The sequence below is a fragment of the Drosophila grimshawi genome, unplaced genomic scaffold (assembly GCF_018153295.1).
Source record: "Drosophila grimshawi isolate 15287-2541.00 unplaced genomic scaffold, ASM1815329v1 contig_848, whole genome shotgun sequence".
Taxonomy (NCBI): Eukaryota; Metazoa; Arthropoda; class Insecta; order Diptera; family Drosophilidae; genus Drosophila; species Drosophila grimshawi.
In genome coordinates, this window is record NW_025063692.1 from 11,794,092 (window position 1) to 11,811,277 (window position 17,186).

The following is a 17,186-nucleotide window of genomic DNA, read 5'->3' on the forward strand; positions in this document are numbered from 1 at the left end:
TAAATATATTTTAGACCGACTTCATTTTCAATTGTTTCTCTTTCTCTCTCTCTCTCTCTCTCGCTCTGTCTCTTTTTCTAGTTACGTGCATGCGTTTGCTCTTTCTTTTCGTAAACAAGGCGAAAAAGAAAAATATAATATTTATAATGTGTTTCATGAAAATCAAGAGACAATGTAAATTGTATTCAACAATTGCAATAACTAAAAACGATGCATTATACAAAAAAAAAATGGATATATATATTTATAATAATCGAACAAGACTTGTTGATTTAATAATGTGGGGTGGGGGTGTTGAGGGTGGTGTTGTTGGATGTGGGTTTTCAAGTAGTTTACATAGAAAAGAGAAAATTTACATACATATTTTGCTAATCGTACATACATTTTTTGTTTGTTATCAATTCGCTAATCGCGCACATTTACAGTTAACAGTTTGAAGAGCGAAAAAAATATAATAGAAATGAAATGACAGAAACAACAACGAAAAACACACGCAGAGAAGCTGCCAAAAATGTTGCTTTAGTTTTAATTTATTATTTTTTTGTTTGCAGCATCATGCAAAAAGTAGTAGTAGTTGCAGTTGTTATTATGGTTATTATCTTTGTTGTTGTTTGCTTTTCATATACTCGCTACAGTTTGGAATTGTTATCGAGTTCCATTTATTCCGGCTGTCTATCGCTCTTCAAACAGTTTAAATGTTGTTAGCCTTGGCTGCTGTTGTTGTTGGTGTTGTTGTCGTTGTCATTGTGCGCACAGCACAAGTTGTGGTGTTTACGTATAAGATCGAAATGCTGCAAATAGAAATGCCAAATATTTATATATTATACAGTGATCTCTCTCTCTCTCTCTGAGTAACATTTTAAGTTATACAAATAATTACTTTTATGGCTAGAAAAGTGTTCACCTACATTCGCTTCTTTTCTACTGCGGCTGTTGATGCTGTTGCGTGGGCACTGCGCCCGGCACAAAGAAGCCGCCCTGCGGCACGGCAACCGGTGCCATTATCGGAGCCAGCACCGTCGGCGGCGCTGCAGACATCGGTGCGCCTGATGGATTGAACACATCAACATAGGAGTTCTTCAGTGCTGCAAAAGGATTTGATTACAATAATATTCACATTACATGTTGAAAGCAGAGAAAACTTACTGCGATTGCGTTTAATTTTAAACATGTTCGACTGAAGCTTGGGCTGTGCACCGCCAGGTGAACCCGTTGGCGTTGCCGCTGCTGCTGCCGCAACTAGAGCTGGTGACGCTGATGTTGTCGCCGGTATATCGGGCATGGCAGCTGGTGGTGCAGCAACAGCTGCCGTAGACGATGCATACATTGAATAATCATAATCGACTTGGTTGTCATAGACATTGGCGTTGGGCGGCAGTTCGTGTGAGTTTTGCTGCACTTGTTGCTGTTGCTGCTGTGGCAACAGATTGGGCGTGTGTATGTTGGCCAATGTGTTGAGTGTTGGTTGTGGTGGTGCGCCTGCTGCCACTGCCATGCCCATATCGCTCATCTTTGGTGGCGGCTTAAATGATTCCGATTCATCCGCAGCGCCCTCAGTATTTGTCCAGCATTTGCGTTCCTTGTCCCACACAATCGTTGGATTCTTATCATCCGGTAATATCATTTGGTTTTTGGGCTTCAGCGAAAACTTGTTCCACAGGCCGCCAAACCAGCCGGCATTCTGATTGCCCTGCGCACTGTACAAATAACATAAAATTAGGTTTTTACTCAACAGTTTGTGAATGCTTCAATGGAACTTACCCAGGCAAACCGCTAGCTGCGGATTGTTGTTGTTGTTGCGTCTGCTTGCCCGCTGCTCCTGAGCCACTTCCGGCCGAGGCATTTCCGGCTGTTGTCGCCGACCCATCATCGTCATCGTAGCTCTTTGATTTTGGCATCGAAATTGTGGGTCGCACTTGCTGCTGCTGATAATTGATGATCACATGGTAGATGGGATTTTTGTTGTTGTTTATTTTGCATTTGTTTGTTTGTTTTTTGGGTTTTTTTTAACAAATTATTTTGTGTTTTGTTTTTAGATTTTCAGGCATGAAACGTTTCAAATTGTTTGTTGTTGTTTGGGTTGGGCAGGGGGTGTGGAGAAATGGCAGTTGATTAGTTGTTGGTTATTGGCAAAACGAAAAACATTAAGAAATTAGTTGGTGGTGCATCAAAACACACACACACACAATACATAAGTAGATATATCTATATATATGTAGTAGAATCAATATGTTAATGTTAGTTGAACAAAATGAGAGAAAAACTCCAAATTATGATTTAACTGGCGCAGTCAAAATAGTTTGTAACTGTTGAGTTTATCAGGCGCTCTTGAAAATGGCAATTATATATTTATATATATATATGTATTAGCTTCTGCTGCGTTCATACATTATTATTTACTTCTTATTATCTACATCTATATTACTATATATATACTGCATTATTTATGCTCTCTTTTGTATATTGCCTCAACATTATATTGCGTGAAATCACAGTGTGCGTATATATACATATATATATTAATGTATCTTTGCAATTAGTTTACAATTGTGTGTAGCGCGCAAAGGTACTCAAAATGGCGATTGAAAGGCTGCTTGATTATAATTGTTATAATTGTACGCACACTTAATATGTATATGTTATTTGGTTATGCATAGCAAAGGAGAAAATTTAAATTATTTATCTATGTTGAACTATGTTGCTAACAATTTAAGCTATGGCCATAATCTATTGCTGTTTCTTAGAGCTAGAAGCCAAGCCGGAGTTGCCATTGCCATCGCCGATGGGTGCATCGATGTCGTATGTTCGCACCACAGATTGCTTTTTCGCATCCAGATACGCCTCAAACTTGCTCAGGCTCTGCTCGACCTCGGTGCACATTTTCTTATAGTTGATTGGTATGGCCGGATTGGTAATTAGCTCCTCCATTGACCACACATTTTGTGGTGTTGCCGCCTCCGGTGTTGGCTGCTGCCGGTGCTGGTGCTGATGTTTGATGATGCCCAACTGGTTGAGAAAGCCGTTATTCTGTTGCAGCGCATAATAGTCATTGTAAGCATCATCGTCATCCTCATAGACATCTTCATCATCATCATCATCATTATCATCGTCATCATCATCGTCGTCGTCGTCGTCGACGTCACCGTCATTCCCCTCGGCCTGCTCTTCGCCCTCGGCATCCTCATCGATGACATATTCATGCACCATATATCGATACCGTTGTATTTCACTGCGATCGGTATTCGCCTCAGGATCATAGCTGCTGCGTTGTTGCTGCTGCTGCTGCAGTTGCTGATGTTGCTGCTGCTGATGATGATGTAGCTGTGGTTGTTGTTGTTGTTTGTGTTGCTGTGCAGCTGCCCCAAGTGGCATATCAATGGGATAGGTGCCATTGAAGACAATGTGGGGCTTATTGCTCCTGCTCGGTTTGCACATTCTGTAGATGTTGGTGATGTTTTGCTCAGTTGGCTGGGCCAATGCTAAACTGTAGCTGTTATTGTGATCGTTATCGTTATTGGTCTCGTTATCGTTATCGTTATCAAGCTCCTGCTCGGACGCCTCATCAATTGTTGTGGGCAAATCAAAATTGACGCGCTTAACACCGCCTGCTGCTGTTGCTGCTGCTGCTGTTGTTGTTGTTGCTGTTGCAGTTGCAGTTGCCGTTGCTGTGACTGTGCTAGTTGTTGGCTTGGCTAACACCGGCTTGGCTGGTATAAAGCGCGTGGGTGTGGTTAATGTTTTTGGTACAGCATTTGACAAATTGTTGCTGTTGCACTTATTAAAACTATTCACGCGTTTAGCAATTGCTGTTAATGTAGCGCTTGTTGTTGCTGCTGCTGCTGCTGCATAATTGCTGCTGCTGCTGCTGCTGGTTTTGTTGTGATTGTTGTTGTTACTGCTGTTACTGGTGCTGGTAGCATTTTGACGTTTATTTAAGTTTACAATGCTACTTACATCATTCAAATTAAATGCCTTTGTCGCTGCTAAACATTCTGCTGGCATGTTGTTGCTGCCGCTGTTGTTGTTGTTGTTGGTGCTGGTGTTGCTGTTGCTACCAAATTGCAATTTGCGTGGCATTAATTTGCTCTTGTCCTTGTCTTGGCCCGTAAAGTGCATTTGCTTGCCAGCAGCGGACAGCTTAAAGGCATTGTGTTTAAAGCGATTGTTGCTGTTGTTGTCAATGTTGCTTTGCTCCCGCAGCAGCTGCAATTTCTCATCTTCATCATGATGTTGCTGTTGTATTTGCTGAACATCAGCTGGTATTGCTGTTACATTGCTGATGTTCTTCTCTTGATTGTTGCTGCTGCTGCTGTTGCTGGTGCTACTATTGTTGCTGCTACTGTTGTTTTTATCAGCAATCAACTCATTGCTCTCCATATGCTCCAGCTGCATTCCAATGTGTGATTGAGAAACATTAGCAACATATTGCTTTCATTTTGCATGCAGCGCTTATTTTGTTTTGTTTGTTTTTTTTTTTTAAATTGCAAATATTTTGTGTCTTTCCAAAGTAACAAAAGTAACAACAATAAGTTCAAAAGTAGGAACTACACAACTAAATAATAACTTAACGATTACAACAAGTCAAATGAACCCAAACATAAATATTTAAATATAAATCGAAATATAAATATAAATATACATATACAAATTCAAATTCAAATCAAAAGGCAAGTTTTTAACTAGAGAAATGCTGCTGTTGCTGCTGTTGTTGCACCACCTACCTCATCGCCATACGGCGGCTGTTGTGCTGCACCACTGGGCCAATAGTCGTAGCCAGCGGTTGCTGCTGCTCCTTCATCATAGATCGGTGCATAGCTTGACGGTTCATAGTTTTGTTGTTGTTGCTGCTGCTGCTGTTGCTGCTGCGATGGATCATAAAGATGCGCTTGTTGGTGTTGGTGTTGTTGCTGCTGCTGTTGCTGTTGAGCAACATTGGGATCGTAGTACATTGGTGGCGCATAAATATCGCTGTTTAACGTCTGCTCATTACTTGGCTGCACTGCCGGCGGCTCATAGTAGTCCGGCTGTTGTGGTTGTTGCTGCTGCTGCTGCTGCTGCTCAAATTGCTGGTGCTGAACCAGGTGCTGATGTTGCTGTGGCTGGTCGTGCTGTTTGGCATCTTGCTCGCGCTGCATGGTATCTTCATATTGCATATTTAGCTCACGCATTTGTTTGCCCAGATCAACAAATTGCTGATCAATATCATTTTGTTGTTGCTGCTGCAGCAACTGTTGCTCCTGCAGTGGCTGTTTTAGGAATAACATTAGCAATTGTCACAGAGTTGTTAAGAGCAACACTCACTGGATCGGCAAGCGTGCGCAACTGACGCAGCCATTCCTTTTCCTCGGGCGCACCTTGGGGCGCCACTTGAGCACCATTTGTCGCATTTGGTGGACTCGCAAAGGACACACGATTGATGAGTATGGGATCATGATAACGCAAACGTTCCGCCAGGTCACAAACCTGAATCAATTCGAATCAATTAATATATATATGCAAGTTACATGTTGTCTCCAAACTTACGCGCTGTATGAAATCCGTATCGTAGCTATCCGGCCTGAGTTCGATGTGCTTGCCAATCTGCTCCAGATAATTGGTGCAGCGAAAATGTTGCCCATAGTCCAGGATGCGTGTGGCCAGCAGAAACTTATAGTGCTGGAAATTGACAATGCTGAACTTCTGATCGAACAGCGACCGGGCATATTCATAGATTTCCGTCATGATGATCGCCTCGTTGCTGGCAAACTCATTGAATGGCTTGTAGTGCGAGGCGCCCAGCAGAATGAGCCTGTTTCCATGGAATTGGAGGAATATTATTATTTAATTAGTATATGTAAGCTGCTGGAATAGTCGTGAATGATCGACTGAGAAGAGATTGCAGAGATATTGATCTGCATAAGATATGCAACAGATAGAATCAATTGTTAAAGACAGACATTTATGGCTTGGCTGACAGCAACATTGATGCCCTGCCATTTCTAGTGAATGACAGGGTATCTGGGTACACAGAAAGTATGCTGTCTTGATTGTCTCACCTTGGCACATTGGCTGTAAGCGTGGTTAGCTCCGTGGCGGCACTATCATAGCGTCCAAACTCCTCCTGGGCAACCAGATAGCAAAAGTGGGCCGCATAAATGTCGCCGCGTTGGAATAGAGTATCGCCCAGGGCGACAACAGAGCTACGATCGTGCTCCGGCTGACGTGACTTGTTCGTTACGAGAATGGAGAGATGGGAACGCCAATCGCCCCACTGCTCATCGCGCAGCTGACTGACGCAGGCGGGCGTATGGCAGCTCTTCATCTGGTAGAGCGTCTGCAGCGGATCGTTCGCTTTGATGGCGCGATTGAGAAACTTTTGTGCCACATCTGTCAAAGCATAGCGATCCTCGTACAGTGCCAAGAAGAACGCGTGTGTCCACAGCTGATGATCAGTGGCCCATTGCAGGGCCTCCTCCACGTTACCGCGCAGCACATAGCTACGAAACTGATCGGTAGCCGCCTGCTCCGACATTGTTGTATCCTTGGGCGCCACCACATCGGCATCCCCATCCGTCTCGAGCTCAGTTGTGACGTTTGCAGTTGCTGTTGCTCCTGCTCCTGCTGCTGCGGCTGCTGCCTCGCCATCCGAATCGTTAAGCGCCTCGCCAGAATTGGTGCGTGTCACTGCAACATCCGCATCCACATCGGCATCGTTATCGTTATCGGGTACATATGGATATTCGCGCTGATTCTCCAGCAGCAGATCACCCACATCCGTATCGGCAATAACCTATTATAGAAATATATCAATTCGGATGTAAGAATGACCAGTCTTTCTATACACATTTCAGATAAGTTACCCCATTCTGACGCAGCAGCAAGATGAGCAAATGCCACATGAGGGCATGCGATGCACGATATTTGGCAACGCTGCCGAGTGGCTTCTTCTGTGTGGCATAGAGCACGGTGCAGGCGCGTCCTGGTCCCAAACGGATCTGCTCCTTGCAGAAGCTAATTATGTTGTCCTTATGCAGCTTGCGACCCTGCAGCGGTCCTGGATAGGCGCGCAGCAAGCTGCTAGCGGCATCCTTGATGCGTGGCGCCGCCACCTCAACATCGTTGCGTAGCCGGCCGCGTCCAGCATATTTGGGACGGACACGTAGCAACAAGCTCATCGAGTAGCTGGCCACAAGATGGGGTCGATTGTAGCGCAACGGCGTTCGACGTCTCGGCGGACGTGCCGCAGTTGTTGTTGTTATTGTTGTGGCATCTGCATCAGCCGCATTGCTACCAAATGTTGTTGTTGGCGCCCCAGCAGCCACAGCAGCAGCTCTACAAATACGTCAACAAATTAGTTATACTCGTCACATCAACCTTTATCAACGATCAGCAGCAGGCAAAATGAAAATTCAATTGAAAATCATATTTAATCAAAATGGGTAATCAAAATCAAATGCATGCGCTAAATGGGGCAAGAGTCGCATCTCATTGTTGTTGTTGTTGTTGTTATCTTTAACTCTGCCAAATTGCGAACAAAAAGCGTATGATAAGCATAGACCATAAACGAATTAACTCAATTAGGCAAGAGAAACAGTAAAAGGCTTTGAACTGAATAGAATAGCATAGAATATTCCCTCGAACTTTTCTAGATGAAACCACAAAAAAAAAAGACTTAGGAGAAAGTTAAGTTATTTAAAACATATTACGAAATGTCGACACCATAAAGCATTAATATTTTCTGTTCCGCTAAACTCACCAAATTGGTATAATCAAAGTATTAGATTATTCTGTATTGCAAGCAAATAACATTAAACGGATTAAATGGCATATTGTAACTAACTTTAATTGTTAACTGCCAATAACTCATGCTCAAGCTAAAAATATTTATTTAACATAGAATAAATAAATATTTAACATGCGTGGCAACTGTGAAGAGCGAGTAAAACCAACATTCAGCTTCCAAGCTAACAAATTGAATCCAATTATTTAAGTAGAACTATAAATAATCAGGTAAAATTATTTAGGAAAAAAACCAGTTCCCCACTGAAATGATATAAATTAGTTGATGTCGAAGCTAAAGCACAGCAGGAAATAAAGCTAAAGTAAATAAATAATTTACGTTTTTTTCTCCCATTTTTTTTGTTTTTTGTTTTTGAGAAGAGACACCAGCAGTTGAAAGTCCATTAAGCACAAGATGGGGAAGAATAATGGGGGAGAGGGAAAGAGAAGTGCAGCACTTGATGTGGAACATGTGTATGCATGTAATTATATATATATATATACATATATATATATGTGTGTATGTGTGTGTGGGTGGGGTTTACGACAGAGCTATAGGACCATTTTTAGAGAGTGAATTTTGAATTTCAGCATAGATTTCACTTGTCTTTTTCTTTCTTTTTTTTTATTGGATAAGTGAGATAGATTGAGGTTTTTTTGTTTTTGTTTTTGTTTTGGAGAGACCACCTGATATCAAGGCCGCACTCGGAGCCAGCATAGTAGCGAGCTTGAGCTTGTCCAGCCGCATCCTCAGCGTTCAAATTGTTGAGCGAACGGGCACTGGAGATGCCATAGGGTGCCAAAAGACGACGATTGCTGTGGTTATCGCTGCCATATAAACTGGCGCTGTCATCGCCTAGGGTTGAGTTTAATAGATCCGTGTAATTATGTCCATGCTGTTGCTGGTAAAGCTGTTCGCTGTATTGCTGGCGACGACGATGAAACTCATTGGCTTGTGTTATGTATGCGTGTGTGTACCTAAAGAGTAAGCACATAGTATGGACGGCGTTTTGTGGTTGGTTCTAATTTAGTTTTCTTTTTTTTTGTTAATTCTTGTTAGAAACGAAATAGTATTTTTTGTTTGAGATAAGTATTATTTGCTTGTTTAGTTAGCTTGTAAAAGTAGTGATCGCTTGGAAATTCGAGGAAGTCGAGAAGTCAGAACTGATTTGAGAGTACAGCATTGCAAACATTAATTTTTATTATTATTTGAGATATAATTTTCTTTCTTTAGCAATCATTTAATTTAAAATTATATATATACGATACGTACATTACCAAAAAAAACTAGAAAATGAATGTGTAAGTTAGGAACAAAAAGCATTCTTATTTTCGAGCGATCACTGTACTTGTCGTTATTGTTGTTGTTGCTGTTGCTGTTAGTAGAAGACACAATGCAACTGTTTTGAGTAAATACTTTTAGGAACACTTGCTAGTTAATTGTACTAGATTCTATTCGGAACTACACAAAGCGCAGTGAGCGAGCGAACAAGTTGACAACGCAGTGGAGTGAGTGACAGTGAGTGAGAGAGAGAGATAGGTAGCGGGATATTGGAGGAACTTAGGTGAAAGGGGTATACAATTTAATTACGCTAAGAATTTTTAGGGTTTTATTTGGATCGCTAATAACCAAATAACTAAACAATCGAGCGGGAATTTGTTATCGTCATCATAAACTATAAAATTAGGTTGGCAACAACAGCGCCAACATTATATACCAGATGTTAGCTCAATGTTAGATCAACATGTTAATTAACATAACGAGTAAGCTGATGAGCGAACAACTCAAGAGCACAAGAAAAGGTCGGCGAGTAAGTAAAGTGAAGTAAATTGAGTGGAGTTGAATTGAGTTGAGGTAAGGATAAGTGACTACAACAACATGCCCAAAAAGAAGTGAGAGAAAATTAGAAAAGTATAAAGTAACGAGTAAAAAGTAACGAGTAACGAGTAACATGTAATATTTAGCTTCGGCAAAAGCCGAAGATCAACTCTGCAGAAGTGAGCATACGAATTATTTAAGTATATTGTTAGCGATACATTTTCAATTGAAAGAACTGAAAGATCATTATTTCAACATTTCATTTAAATTGTTCAGATAGTTTAATTTTTTATTGTTTGATTCTACTCGTTGCTATAGTTTATTATACTTGATTCTTGACTTTATTTCTGTTATTTAATTCAGAATCGGAAAAGCTTGTGATTTAAATCAACAACAAATGTCTCATTGCACTCGTTGCTAGAGTCTCTTTAAGCATATAAATTCTAGAACTGTAAATATTGAAACATGATGCGATCAATGAATGTAAATTCAAGCTACTCACAGTCTGCATAGTTAGCGGAAGGGCGCAGTTGGAATTTGTATTAATGCACAGTTGAATCATTGAGCGCTTGGAACTCACCTCTCGCGTTCTCGGAGCAAAGCTGCTTCCGTGCCGCTGGCGGCCATTAAATGGGCCGGATCGATGCGGGCTTGCGCTGCTGCTGCTGCTACTGCTGCTGTTGCTGGCATTGCACTAGTGCCGGTGACCTTTGAGGCAGCTGCCGCATTCACAGCCGCCGTCATTGAGTTAATCATTTGGCCATAGAACTTGGCATACATATCGGCATAGGCATGTGGATTGCGGGACAACTGCTCGTACATGCCATAGGGATCATAGCCCGGAGGTGCAGCACCTGCGCCACCCGATTGCATTGCCAATTGGTCGTAGTAGCGTCGCTTGCTGCTCTCCTTGTTGCTGTTGCTGCTGCGCTGCTCCTTATCCAGATCGCTGTTGCGCGAACTCTTGTTGCGATAGCTATCGTAATCGCGGGCATCCCAGTGATACGGCTGCTCCGGACGACTTGTGCCCTCGTGACTGCGACGGCCACGCGACTGCTGCTTCTCGTGCATGGACGATGACAACGATGGCTTCTCGCGTCGTGGACGATGATTGCCGTGACGTGAGGACTGCTGCTGCTGCTGCTGCTGTTCATAATCATCGTAGTCATCGTCAGCGGCACCACTACGTCTCTGACGGCTGGCTTTGCTGCTGCGTCCGCCGCCATCGCTGGCCGCAGATGCTGTTCCTCCCTGGGCAACGATTGGATCTGCTGCATCCGAATCATAGTTGTTGTGGTTGTTGCTATTGTTGCTATAGCGTGTACTTCGACCGTATTGCTGCTGCTGATCCTCGTGACGCCAGCGATGGCGATCCCGATCTCTGTCACGCTCCCTTTCCCGATCTCGTTCTCGTTCTCGTTCTCGCTCTCGTTCGCTGCGTCCGTTGCGGTCGGGTTCGTGTCGGCTTCGTTGATTGTCGGCATCGCGACTGCGACGTTTGCTCTCGCGCATCGATTTGTTGCTACTGTGGCTCTCATTGTGACCAGCCAGACGCACTGAATCCTCCGTTTCGCCCTCGTAATTGTTGCTGTTGCTGTTGTTGTGACGTCGCCCGCTGCGCAGACTGCGCATGCTACGCTCCTCCGTCTGATGACGTGGTGGCGGTGGCTCATGTCTATCACTGAGCAGCCACTCATCCTCGGACTCATCCTCCGATTCGAGGGAGGCAACTGGACGCGGCTTGCTGCGACCATGGCCATGTTTCTTATCCATCATCGTCTGTTGTTGTTGTTGCTGTTGCTGGGTGTGCGCCTGTTGGGTCGTTTCCTGCTCATCATTTGCTGACCGTTGCTGCTCCATTGCCAGATCAACCGAGAAAGGGGCAGCAGCTGCTACTGCTGCTCCTCCAGCTGTTATTGTTGTTGTCATTCCGGCTAATGTTGGATTTGCTACTCCAACTGCTCCAGTTGTTGTTGTTGCTACTCCGGCGCCAACTGTTGTTGTGGCTGTTGCCGGCGGCATTGGCTGATCCTCCAGGTTCTCACCGTCCAGCACCACTTCGCGCTGCTCCCCGGACAGCACCACAGTGGCCTGGGTCTCCACGCCAGTAACTACGCGTCGCGACGCCTGCAACTGTTGCTGCTGTTGTTGTTGTTGTTGCTGCTGTTGTTGCTGATTTTGTTGTTGCTTATGATGATGATGATGATGATGATGCTGCTGCTGCTGATGCAGCTGCTCGTCGTCAGAGGTATCCTCGCCATCAGCCTGACGCTCGTCCATGTGCAGAGGATTGGGCAAACGACTCAGCGCCGGCTGCTCTGTACCCGTGACCAGACGTTGACGCTCCACCAGCTCCGGTTGTCCAAGCACCAGACGCGACAAGCCAGGCGGCGGCAACAGTCCATCTGCCTCCCACGAGTTGCCGCCCTCCTGTTCGTTCTGTTCGGAGAGATGACTGGTCTGCAGATATTGTGCACGCTCATCATTTGGTGCGGCCAGCAGAAGCACCTCCTGATTCTCAGGCGGCTGCTGCTGTTGTTGCGGTTGCTGCTGCGGTTGTTGCTGCGGTTGTTGCTGCTGTTGCTGCGGTTGTTGCTGCGGTTGTTGCTGCTGTTGCTGCGGTTGTTGCTGCTGTTGTTGCGGTTGTTGCTGCTGTTGCTGCGGTTGTTGCTGCTGTTGTTGCAGTTGTTGCTGCTGTTGCTGCGGATATTGCTGCTGTTGTTGCTCCATTTGCAGCGATTCGGGCAGCACCAGCTGGACAGGCAGTGCGGCAGGTACTGCGGATGGTGCTGTTGCTACAGTTGCTGGTGATGCGGGTGTAGCCAATATATTGACGCGCTTACTAAGTCCACCAGCGCGCTTGAACGGATTACCGGCAAGAGTATCCACTGGGGGCGCTGCTTGCGTTGCTGCAGCAACTGCAGCTAATGGAGGCGCTGCCAATGGAGGTGCTGCCAATGGAGGTGCTGCCAATGGAGGTGCTACTACTGCTGCTGCTACTGCTGGTGGAGGAGTAGGAGCTACAGCTGCTGCTGCTTCTGATGGTAGAGGAGCTGCAGCTGGCGAATTTTGAAATGCTTGCGGCGGCACAATGGAATTCAAATCGGTGTCGGTTACCGGCAACAGTTGCTGCTCCGCGACTGCCGGCGATAGCAGTGGCGGCAACTCCAGTGATTTGCCTGCCTCCGTTTTGCCGCTGATGTTGTTGTTGCTGGTGTTGGTGCTAGTGCTGGTGTTGGTGCCAAAGGCATGCCAGCTGCTTTGTTGCTGCACATTAAATGAATCCTCCACGACGCTGGCAAGTGGCAGAGGCACCGGCAGCTCCGGTTCAATATTGTTAAGCTCAATGTTGTTGCTTGTTATGTTGTTGCTGTTGCTGTTGTTGTTGTTATTGTTACTATTGTTGTTCCCTGTTTCATTCCAATCGCCCCAATCGCCCCAGCCATCGTTTTTGCCGCTATTATTATTATCAAAGGTCTCCGCCTGTGGCAAATAATATTGTTGTTGTTGAGTGAAATTTTCATGCGCTGCTGCTGGTGCTGCATAGCCCAGGGGCGCCACTGCTGCTGGCGTCGTTATTGTGGTTGGCACAAAGTTCAGATGTGGCTGTTGTGTGCCGGCAAAATAATTGTTGTAATTCTGCGGCTGCTGCTGTTGCTGCTGCGTCTCCTCCTGCCAATATTGTTGAGGCTGTGGCTGCTGTTGTTGTTGTGGCGCCTGTGGCTGCTGTTGTTGTTGTGGCGCCTGTGGCTGCTGAAACATTTGACTGGCATAAGGCTGCTGTTGCGGCGGCGGCGGCAGGGGCTGCTGCTGATGCTGCTGTTGTGGAACTTGTGGAAACTGAGTGTGATGCAGAGTAGGTGCCTGCTGCTGTTGCTGGTGCTGCTGCTGCTGCTGCTGAGGCGGTGGCAGCCAGTTCGCATTGTTGTGCAACATGTTGTCGCAGTGGGCAAACTGGAAAGGAAACAAAAAACAAAGCAAAACAAAAAGCAAAAAAGCAAACAGCAATTAATATATTGATAAATTAAAGCATTCAAGTTTTGACTAGTTTCGTTGGTCTTTTTAGCCGTCAGGGCACTTAAAATGGGCTATTTACAGTTCGGAGTTGCCACACACAGAGAGACACACGGATAAGTGACAAGGTGAGAGACGAAAAGACAGCTGTGTGCGCTCAATGAATGCTGGCAAGCCCCGTTACCTGAAAGTTATCGCATATTTGACTTTGTTTCGGATTCTGATTCTGATTGACGACAATTTGCAAGTATGATTTTGGAAGTGCAGCTTTTGATTGCATTTGCTGAGCGCGATGCTTTAACCATGACATTTGCTATGAAAATAAGTTTACATTTTCGACAAGAAAACAAACAAAAAAAAAAAGAGAGAAAAGAACAAGTAAAAAAGAGTGACTTGCCAGATTGTTATGCGCTGCTTTAATTTTTCTTTTCTTTTTTTGTCACTTGTTTTTTATTATTATATACACTTTTGTATAATCTCAGACAAACGCAATGCCAGCGGCGGTAGCGGCAGCACCGACGACAACAAAAACAATAATCGCGCTGAGCTAAAAGTTTACGTGGACTTTTGCTGTGAGCCCCTCTTCCCCCCTCTGCAATGCACTAACTATTCTTTCGCCGCTGTTGTTAACAGTGTTTCGCTCTGCATATTGTTGTTGTTGTCGTTGTTGTTGTTGTTGCTGTTTTCCTATATTTACTTTGCGGTGATTTTTATGCGAGTATAATATACACTTGCATTTCCATAATTTCTGAATACTATGTGTATTAATTACTTATTTATTTGGTGAACAATTTTGTTCAACGTCAGACGTTAAATCAAAAGTGAAAACAGCCCAATTGGAGCAGTGGTTGTATTAACGACAGAGACGGAGAGAGAAACAGAGACAGAGAGAGCGAGAGAATGAGAGCAACGTTGCCAGAGAGTGTGAACAAAGTGCCACACACAGTCGAACTGCAAAAACAAATAGTATGCACACACACAGGCACACACAAGTGCCCGGAAGGGGTTGCCAGCAGCACTTGCAGACAACTATTCTCGCATAATTAGACATGAAGCAGCTGATTATCTCAATATTCGCCGTCTGTCATTTTGTGTAAAAATATCAACAGCAACAGTCTGACGTACATACGTTCACACTCACACACACACACACATATATACACGGCTTGTCGGTGATCTCCTTTTCCTCTCACGCACATCAACACAAGAGAGAAGGTGTCACTCCTGCGCCTTTCTTTTTTTTTCCTCTGCTTTGGCCTAATTTATAATTTTTTGTGGGGACAAACACTTACACGAAACTGTTCTTCAATTATGCGTTCTTGCAATTTGTTAATAAACCATTTAATTGTTTAATAATTCGTTTGCAGTTCGGTTGTATTTGTATCTAAATGGAATTTTTCGAGTACAAATGCCAACTCGACTTTTCGCAAGCGTTGCCAGGTTGTTAGCACAAGACTAACTCGTAAGCTAACAGCTTTGCAGACTGTTAAGCAACAGCTGCTAATAAAAACTGAAACTGGTAACACTGGTTTTAAGCATTAGAATTACATTGCTGTTAATCTACATAACAGTGTGGTAAACGTAAAAATACATTTAAAAAATAGATTAAATACCAAAACTACTGACCGCTCACTATAAATACGATCTGTGTATTTTAGTGTAAATCTCATATGGTCACTAAAACGTGCTTTCAATCTTGAATAGAAGTTGTTTTTAAATATTTCATAAAAAATGGGCAAAAAGGATAAAAATAAGAAAAAAGGCAAGGGTGCCGAAAAGACAGCAATGAAAACAGACAAAAAGCTTGCGGCCAAACAAAAGAAAATGCTGGAAAAGCTTGGTGAGGTAATAATAAATCACGTTGTTTTCATGGCAGAATTGTATACAATAAAATATATATATATCTATATGTTTAACAGACGGATATAGCGGAAATCGTCAAGAATCTGGAAGAGCAGGAGAAGAACTTAAAAGCGATATCCGAAGATGTATGCCCAGCACCAACGGCCCGCTCCAATTTCTCACTGGTCGCGCATCCCGAAAAGGAAGAATTGATTATGTTTGGCGGCGAGCTTTATAATGGCGCCAAAGTCAGCATTTATAACGATCTGTTCTTTTATAATATACCGCGCAACGAGTGGAAACAGTTGCGCTCACCATCGGGACCAACGCCACGCAGTGGACATCAAATGGTCACCGTTGCCACAGATGGTGGCCAGCTTTGGGTAATCAATTAATGTCTTAGCTGATGCACAAATATATTTAAATTCATTTTATATACCATAATTTTTAGATGTTTGGCGGAGAGCACGCCAGTCCCTCGCAGCTGCAGTTTTATCATTACAAGGACCTCTGGACGATGAGCCTGAGGACGCGCCAATGGTCGAAGATAGCCGCACCGCATGGGCCAAGTGCGCGCAGTGGCCATCGAATGGTTGCGGCCAAGAAGCGTCTCTTCGTCTTTGGCGGCTTTCACGATAACAATCAATCGTATCACTATTATAATGATGTCCATGTCTTCTCCCTCGAATCCTACGAGTGGCTACAAATCGAAATTGGCGGCACAATTGCGCCGCCTGTGCGATCGGGCTGTTGCATGGCTGCCACACCGGATGGCAAAATCTTTGTTTGGGGCGGCTATTCGAGGACATCGATGAAGAAGGATCTAGATCGTGGCATCACGCACACGGACATGTTTCAACTCGATGTGGACAGTAAGGCAGTATTAAAAGCTAAAAATCAGTTCTAAATCGATTCCGATATTAATTCCAGAATCGGGCAATGGCAACAAGTATAAATGGAGCAGTGTTAAGGCTGGCGGCTATCGTCCAAAGCCGCGCAACAGTGTTGGCTGCACCGTGGCAGCAAATGGGAAGGCTTATTGCTTTGGCGGTGTCATGGACGTCAACGAGGATGATGAGAATGTGCAAGGACAGTTTGGCGATGAGTTGCTCTCGTTTGATTTGACGACACAGGTCTGGCGACTGCTCGAAGTGGTTGCCAAGACCAAGAGCAGCGCCAAAAAAGACAATGATATGGAAATGGCGGGAGATGCTGCCGCAGCTGATCCAACTGCTACCGTCAGTGAGAAGTCGGTGACAACAAGTACGGATGGCATTTTCACAGTTACAGTGGGTGGACCCGGCTCCAGTTCGGCGACCACCACACCCTACGTTTCCACCATACCGAGTCTGTTTGGGCCCGCTCGTCGCACAGATGTACCGGCACCCCGAATGAATCCCGGACTGTGTGTTTGCAAGGGTATCCTGTATCTCTTTGGCGGTCTCTATGAGGAGGACGAGAAACAGCAAACGCTCAATGATTTTTATGCCTTGGATCTGCACAAGCTGGATCAGTGGAAGGTTCTCATTCCTGGAAATCGGAAGGCCCATGATTGGATCGATGATAGCGAGAACAGTAGCTCCGATGAGGAAGGCAGCGACGAGGAGGACGACGATGATGATGATAGTGATTCCGATATGGATACTGATTGATAAAACTGAGAAACTCTCAATAAAACACAAAATTACTTGTAAAGTGCGAAACATGTTTCAATAACAAATCCGGATCGTGTTGAGGAACACACAACAAAACA

At 44.5% G+C, this 17,186-nt stretch overlaps 2 protein-coding genes across 2 annotated transcripts; one reads left to right on the forward strand and one right to left on the reverse strand.

The window, feature by feature from the left end:
• Positions 1-570: 570 nt before the first annotated feature.
• LOC6566018 lies at positions 571-14,977 on the reverse strand. The gene is made up of 14 exons (XM_043216176.1): positions 14,884-14,977; positions 11,788-13,531; positions 10,158-11,703; positions 8,446-8,736; positions 6,840-7,311; positions 6,036-6,769; positions 5,524-5,788; positions 5,302-5,463; positions 4,722-5,246; positions 3,955-4,386; positions 1,762-1,925; positions 1,147-1,697; positions 909-1,085; positions 571-791 (listed from the first exon to the last, which is right to left on the reverse strand). The coding sequence occupies exons 2-13, from the start codon at positions 13,511-13,513 to the stop codon at positions 922-924; spliced, it is 7,032 nt and encodes a 2,343-aa protein (XP_043072111.1). The 5' UTR covers positions 13,514-13,531; positions 14,884-14,977; the 3' UTR covers positions 571-791; positions 909-921.
• A 275-nt stretch (positions 14,978-15,252) lies between these two features.
• On the forward strand, positions 15,253-17,131 carry LOC6566019 (kelch domain-containing protein 4). The gene is made up of 4 exons (XM_001992543.2): positions 15,253-15,436; positions 15,511-15,816; positions 15,885-16,305; positions 16,364-17,131. The coding sequence occupies exons 1-4, from the start codon at positions 15,323-15,325 to the stop codon at positions 17,083-17,085; spliced, it is 1,563 nt and encodes a 520-aa protein (XP_001992579.1). The 5' UTR covers positions 15,253-15,322; the 3' UTR covers positions 17,086-17,131.
• The last annotated feature ends 55 nt before the right edge of the window (positions 17,132-17,186 follow it).

Excerpts from the sequence above, each read along its gene's own strand:
- LOC6566018 (XM_043216176.1), bottom strand. The coding sequence starts at position 13,513 with ATGTTGCACAACAATGCGAACTGGCTGCCACCGCCTCAGCAGCAGCAG. Across the intron at positions 11,704-11,787 it reads GCATCAGCAGCAGCAGCATC|CGTCGCGACGCGTAGTTACT; the intron begins ATCATCATCATC and ends AACAGTTGCAGG. Across the intron at positions 1,086-1,146 it reads TAAAATTAAACGCAATCGCA|CACTGAAGAACTCCTATGTT; the intron begins GTAAGTTTTCTC and ends ATCCTTTTGCAG.
- LOC6566019 (XM_001992543.2), top strand. The coding sequence starts at position 15,323 with ATGGGCAAAAAGGATAAAAATAAGAAAAAAGGCAAGGGTGCCGAAAAG. Across the intron at positions 15,437-15,510 it reads TGCTGGAAAAGCTTGGTGAG|ACGGATATAGCGGAAATCGT; the intron begins GTAATAATAAAT and ends TATGTTTAACAG. Across the intron at positions 16,306-16,363 it reads GTTTCAACTCGATGTGGACA|AATCGGGCAATGGCAACAAG; the intron begins GTAAGGCAGTAT and ends TATTAATTCCAG.